At 66.1% G+C, this 6,686-nt stretch overlaps 1 protein-coding gene across 1 annotated transcript; it reads left to right on the forward strand.

Moving 5' to 3' along the window:
* Positions 1-73: 73 nt before the first annotated feature.
* Positions 74-6,083, forward strand: SHKBP1 (SH3KBP1 binding protein 1; the record flags this gene model as incomplete). The annotated part of the gene is made up of 16 exons (XM_026063935.1): positions 74-166; positions 1,285-1,330; positions 1,473-1,605; positions 1,747-1,827; positions 1,977-2,147; positions 2,248-2,338; positions 2,454-2,644; positions 2,859-2,974; positions 3,055-3,142; positions 3,266-3,382; positions 3,610-3,780; positions 3,917-4,072; positions 4,207-4,303; positions 4,541-4,719; positions 4,806-4,938; positions 5,139-6,083. Coding segments are annotated over 16 exons (2,419 nt in total), but the record flags the coding sequence as incomplete, so codon positions are not given.
* Between the last annotated feature and the right edge of the window lie 603 nt (positions 6,084-6,686).

Raw genomic sequence — 6,686 nt, forward strand, 5'->3', positions numbered from 1 at the left:
GTCTCCCCAAACCCCCAGTCCCCTCTAGTCTTTACCAATACCCCCCCCCCGGGGTCTTTCTGGACCTGCCCAGAGCTCCTGGGCCCGCTCTGACCTGTGCCCTCATCCACAGGTTCAGCACGTCCCGGCAGACGCTGACCTGGATCTCGGACTCGTTCTTCTCCAGGTGATGCAGCTGGACCCCCCCCGCTACCCCGTCAGCTCAGACACCCCAAAGGGCACCGGCTCGTTAGCGTCAGGGTGGCCCTGGGGCTCGCACAGCCCAGCTATGTGGCACAGGCTGGGCCAGCGGCTTGGAAATCTCCTCTGCAGAGTGTTTTAGGGGGGCTGCAAACTCCCTGGACACTTCTTTTGGTGGTGTTTAGCCCCATCTTGCTAATTAACATTCCCCCATTGACCCCGGTGGTGGGGGAATGGAGGCAAGCTCGGCCGCGGGTTAGCGTTAGGAGGGCACAGAGGAGTCTTGGCTTTTCCTATCACTCATTGTCCCCACAGCATGGTCCGGACACGGGTGTGCTCGGGTCCCAGCGCCCGGCGCTGCTAACTGATCGCTCCCCGGAGCAGACCTGCGGCTCTTAGGGGGGGGCTGATCCCAGTAAACAGGTTCAGTTGGTTCCTGGCTGCCAGGAGACAAACCTTCCTGGCTCAAGTGGCACAAGCAGAAGGAATTTACCCGCTTGGAGCAAGTGCTCTGTCTCGGAGCTTCCTCCCCGGGGGCGCTGCCTCTGCTCCCCTGCTGCTGGGGGCTGCCGTAAATGGCCGTAATTAGTCAGGTCCTGCTGCTTCTTTCTCCGGGAACCGAGCTTTCCAGAGTGCTTGTGGCTGGTCTGATGCATCGCCTTTGGGTTTTGCTTGGGTAAAGCCACCCCAGGGCAAGCTGAGAGTAGCCTCCTACCTGGGCTGGGGCCAGGACTCACAGACACAAGGACAGGAGATGTTTTCTGGCCTGTCTCCAGTCCCCTGCAGGTGCTGTTAGAGGCTCCGAGAGGTCCGCTGAGCCTGCCAGTGCCTGCACACACTGCTGTTTTCTGGGCTGGGGGGTGGTTGAGGGAAGCTCATGTCCCCCGGCTGCAAAGAGGTGATGAACCGTCCCTCTGTGCCCCATGAGAGTGGCTGTGGCAGTAGGGACTGTCCCTCTGCAGGGCCATGCAGTGCCTGGTGCGGGGTGACCCTCACCCAGCTTTCACRCAGCACCAGGCACCGCAGGGCCCCAAGCGCGGCCAGAGCCTGGGGGAGCAGCTGAGCTCTGCACACAAACCCCCGTCCCCTCTGTTCACCCCGCAGCCTCCTGAGCGGGCGCATCTCCACCCTGAAGGATGAGACGGGAGCGGTGAGTTCTCCGTTGGCAGGTCAAACCCGTAGGGGGATGCCGGGGAGATCCCAGCGGTGCTTAGCTCCTGGGGATCGGCGTGCCCCGGGGGGGGGGCTTACAGCAGGAATTTCCCCTCAGTGACCTGCTCTCTTCCTCCCAGATCTTCATCGACCGGGACCCCACTGTCTTCGCCCCGATTCTCAACTTCCTGCGGACCAAGGAGCTCGACCCCCGGGGCGTCAGCATCTCGCTGCTGCTGCACGAGGCCGAGTTTTACGGCATCACCCCGCTAGGTGATAGCTCTTGGTGGGGTTCTCTGCTGGCGCGTGGCGGGTGTCTGGGCCGGGGGGCAGCTGCCTGCGGTGGGGGGCTCTGTGCAGGGAGGAGGGCCGGGGGGACAGGGGCTCACAGCTCCATCTCTGCCCTGCCCCCAGTTCGACGCCTGCAGCTGCGGGAGGAGTTGGATCGGTCGTCCTGCGGGAGCGTCCTCTTCAACGGGTACCTGCCGCCCCCAGGTAGGGCTGAGCCATGCGTCCCCACGGTGGGGACGAGTGGCTGAGAGCCCCCAAGGAAGCGGTTGGCGGGGGTGGCTGGCCTCTCTCAGTGGGTTTCCTGGGGAAAGGGTTCGCCAGAGGCTTCAGCATCACCCTGTGACTGCCCGCAGTGTTCCCAGCCAAGCGGCGCAACCGCCACAGCGTCGCGGGGCCCCAGATCGCCGCTCGCCTGCAGAGCACGGGCGACCGAGCCCCTGTACGCCGCAGCAACACGATGCCGCCCAACCTGGGCAACGCTGGGCTTCTGGGGCGCCTGCTGGAAGACCGAGCCGTGGCTGCAGGTAGGGCCGGGCACCGGGGAAGGGTGCTGGGAGCTGAGACGCCTACTCCTCTCCTGGCTCTGCAGCACGTGCTCGTGCCCTGTCTGTCTCTCTGCACCAGGCACGGCTAGCGACCCAGGCATGGTCCGGATTGTCTGCGGGCACCACAACTGGATCGCTGTGGCTTATGCCCARTTCCTCGTCTGCTACAGGTAAACACAGGACCAGGGTCCTTCACCCCCTTTATCTCCCCACCTGTCCCTGGTCCTGTGTCCCCCCAGCGTGGTGCTGRTTCAACCGTGAGCCCCACTTTCCCCCTTGCTCCAGGATGAAGGAAACGTCAGGCTGGCAGCAAGTGTTTACCAGCCCGCGGCTGGACTGGGTGATCGAGCGCGTGGCCCTGAACGCCAAGGTGCTCGGCGGGTCGTTGGGTGACCACGACAAGATGGTGGCGGTGGCATCCTGTAGTGAGATCATCCTCTGGGCGCTGCAGGCTGACGGCAACGGCAGCGAGATYGGTGAGCGACACGGGGACTCCTGCACAGCCCCGTTCAGTTCTCTTGGCCTTCGTAGACCTCACCTCAACCAGGACCCCTTTCTTACTCCCCTAAGCCTGCAGGTTTAGGTGCTTACTGTCCCTCAGAGGCTCAGTTGGGAGCTGGGATGCAAGATTCATCTCCCTGGTCCCCTTGTACCTCTGCCAGCCACCTCACGGCTCTTCTCCCCTCCCAGGTGTCTTCATTCTGGGGGTCCCTGTGGAGGCCCTCTTTTTTGTGGGGAACCAGCTCATTGCCACCAGCCACACGGGCAAGATCGGCGTCTGGAACGCCGTCACCAAGCACTGGCAGGTGAGTGCGGGAGGCCCTGCGGCAGGGTCCAAGCCAGCTCTGTGCTATCTCTCAGCTCCCTGCTCTCTGCCGTCCTGCAGATTCAGGACGTCGTCCCCATCAACAGCTATGATGCAGCTGGCACCTTCCTGCTCCTTGGTTGTAACAACGGCTCCATCTACTACGTGGGTGAGTGCCAGAGAGGGCCTGTGGGCACAGCTCGAGCTCTGCCTAGCCCCTGCTCCCAAACTGCCTGCGTCAGGAAGGGCTGGCTGAGATGGCGCAGAGTGACAAAGTCCCTCCTTTCCCCAGATGTGCAAAAGTTTCCCCTGCGCATGAAGGACAATGACCTGCTGGTTACAGAGCTGTACCGTGACCCCTCCGAAGACGCCGTGACRGCCCTCAGTGTCTACCTCACGCCCAAGAGCAGTAAGGGCTCCCCGTTGCACCTGGCCCTGCCCAGGGAGCTCCTCGTCCCACCTCTGTGCTCCCAGCGTAGCCCCAGGCATCGACTCCTGACCTGCTCCTGGGGCAGCTGGACAGCTAACCTGGGAGTCTGCGCAAACGGGCTCTGGGTGCGCCCAGGTTCTCTGCCCTGGGCAGGGGCGTCAGGGAGAGATGGGGTGTTTGGGTTCTGCCATTCTTTGTGTCCGCAGGTGACAGTGGGAACTGGATCGAGATCGCCTATGGCACCAGCTCGGGGGTTGTGCGGGTCATTGTGCAGCACCCCGAGACCGTGGGCTCTGGCCCCCAGCTCTTCCAGACCTTCACAGTGCACCGCAGCCCCGTCACCAAGATTATGCTGTCAGAGAAGCACCTCATCTCCGGTAGGTGCTGGGAGAACTTGGAGATGGGAGGCTCACGGGGAGCTAGCAGGGAGCCGCGGGCCGTGAGTTAGGGGCCTGGATGAAGCAGAGAGCGGCCCCTCTGATGACCCCTTTCTCCCTTCCTGCCTCCTTCCAGTCTGTGCCGATAACAACCACGTGCGTACCTGGACGGTGACCCGGTTCCGCGGGATGATCTCCACGCAGCCCGGCTCTACCCCCCTGGCCTCCTTCAAAATCCTCTCGCTGGAGGATATCGACGGCCACGCGGGCTGCAGTGCTGGCACCGACATCGGTAGGGGAACCGGTCCCTGCCCTGACACCTCTGCAAGGGACCTGGTCCCTGGCTGGGCAGGAGCAGCGTCTGGTCGCTGCACCCCAGCTGCCCTGGGCTTGTGGGGCAGGTGCTGATGTGAGCTGYGCTGGCAGGGCCCTTTGGAGAGCGCGACGACCAGCAAGTTTTCATCCAGAAAGTGGTGCCAGACGCTTGCCAGGTCTTCGTGCGGCTTTCATCCACAGGCAAGAGGTGAGGAGAGCAGGGCCGGAGGGGCAGCTGCCTCGGGGGTCCCCTGAGGTCTCCACAGCCAGTGCTGGCTTCTCCCCTGAGCATCAGTCTGGAGAGAGAAGTGGGCCCAGACCTGCCCCCTTTCCGCCCCTCTGAGAGCTGGGGAGGACCCAGGCGCCCAGGCTTTCTCTACCGTCGGATGCTGCTCCTCTTGCGGCGCCTGGCCGCGGCGCGGGCTGAGCCGAGCTGTGCCCGCAGGATCTGCGAGGTGCGCTCCGTGGACGGCACGGCCATCACGGCCTTCATGGTGCACGAGTGCGAAGGCTCGAGCCGCATCGGCTCCCGCCCCCGCCGCTACCTCTTCACGGGCCACGCCAACGGCAGCATCCAAATGTGGGATCTCACCACCGCCATGGAGATGTTGGGAAAACCGCCAGGTACCTGGGACAAGGCAGCCAGGATCCCTCCCCTCTACCCTGTTGCCCTCTGGCCGTGTCCTCACTGTGCCTTGCTCCGTTTTCAGAAGCTGGGGGCCTGACGGAAGAAGAGCTGCTGCAGCAGCTGGAACAGTGCGATCTGGCCTTGACCCGGACCCCGGACATGAGCCCTGCTGGCTCCTTCGCCCACTCCAGCACCCCACGGGCCTCCATCACCAGGTACAGACCAGCCCGGGCCCTGCGGCGGGTGGGCTTGCAGGATGGACGGAGCCACCTGCTCCCGGCCCTGGGATCGCTCCTGGCCCTGGGATCACCCCAGCTTGGCCCCGTCCTGCCCCTGCTTTGGGGCACAGCACTTCCACAAGCACCTTCATAGCCCAGTTGTGCCCCTCTCCTGCTTCCCTCTCTCTTCTCTGCAGCCTCCAGTCGCAGGGGAGCGAAGGGACCCGGGAGAAGCTGGGCCGGGGGGTGCTGCCGGGCCCTTCCCACGCCAGTCTGCCTCCACCCAAGCTCCGCGAGGCCCTCGGCGTCTTCCCTGCGCTCTCGGCCAGCCAGAGCTCCCTGCCCTGCAGCGACGGCCCCCCGTCCGTGCCCGAGGCGTGCTGCCGGCGGCCGGCGGGGGCGGCTGGCCTGGACGGGGACCCCCGCGGCCTCCCCGGGCCCCGGGGCGGGGGCAGCTTTGTGGAGAGATGCCAGGAGCTCGCCCGCTCCAGCGAGCTCGGCCAGTTGGAGAGCAGGAGGTTCAGCCACGCCGGGGAGCTCGAGGCCGCCCGGCCCGGGGGCAAAGGCAAGGCCCTGCGTCCTCCCGGGGCCCGTCCGGGACGACCCCCCGGTGCCAGCCCCACGCCGGCCGCCAGGACGCTGCCCCCCGCTCTTCCCGGGCCGCCCCCCGCCAGCCCTCCTGCCGCTGGCGACAGCTTCCCCATCGTCCCGCTGGCGGCCCCCAAGTCCCGGCTCAACGAGACATCCTTCTGAGGAGGGGGGGGCTGAGTCCTGCCGCGCCGGCCTTGCTGCGGGAGGGGGGCGACGCGAGGGTCCCCTGCCCTCTGTCGGGACTTGGTGCTCCCCCATCTGCGGACTCGGGGACGCTGGGACAGGCAAGAGCTGCGGCTCTTCCCCCTTTTCCGGGGCGGAGAGGCGTTAATGGGCAGAGCCCTCACTCTGGGCTTACTGGAGCTCATCTCGGCCGCGTCCTGCTCCGCTCCCCTGCCCCCCGGGCTCTGCAGGGCCCTGGGGGGCGAAGGGGCTCTGCCCCCTCCCATGCCAAAGCACACTTAGCAATAAGCTGGTCCCTCCGGGGCCCAGGCACCGCTGCCTGCGGGAATTTCAGGGTTCCTCACATATACACCCCCTTTCCTATCTGCCTCGCAGCGTGTTTCTTGGCGGCCGGTTTCAGCAGCCGTGGGGAGGGTCCCGGGCGCGTTCAGCCCCCCGACGATGGGGCAGGGGCAGAGGTGGCGGCRTTTGTCCGGTAACGCTGCACGTGCAGGCGCTGCCCCGGTTGCTGCATGCGCCGCGCTGCCCGTTCTTGCCTCCCTGCCGGGGCTGCCCTAAGGTGATCCCGGATAACGTGGCACCAGGCCGCATCCTTGCGAGGAGGGCGTGGGAGCCGGACACCTGGGCCCTGGGAGGCTGGTGGGCACCGGCAGCCCGGACGCCTGGGCTCTCTCCCCAGCGCGGGGGCAGCAACGCTCCGGCAGGTTGACGCTCGGACTCTGGGGCCTGCTCCCGGCTCCGGTGGCGATGGCAGCAGGGGCCCGGCGGTCGGTACCTGTAAAATCAAGGGGTGGCAGGCGGTGCCGGTCCCTGCTGCGCCGGGGCTGCGGAGCCGCCGGGACCAGTGCCGGATCTGCCCTGCGGCCAGAGTCCCGGCTGTGACCGTGGCGTGGGGGCACCTGCCCGGCACCCCCCCCGCTCCCCCTTGTCCCCCATGACTCACCCCTCTGCCCCCCCATCTCGATCCCCCC

Source organism: Apteryx rowi, unplaced genomic scaffold (genome assembly GCF_003343035.1).
Source record: "Apteryx rowi isolate R43461 unplaced genomic scaffold, aptRow1 scaffold_2030, whole genome shotgun sequence".
Classification (NCBI taxonomy): Eukaryota; Metazoa; Chordata; class Aves; order Apterygiformes; family Apterygidae; genus Apteryx; species Apteryx rowi.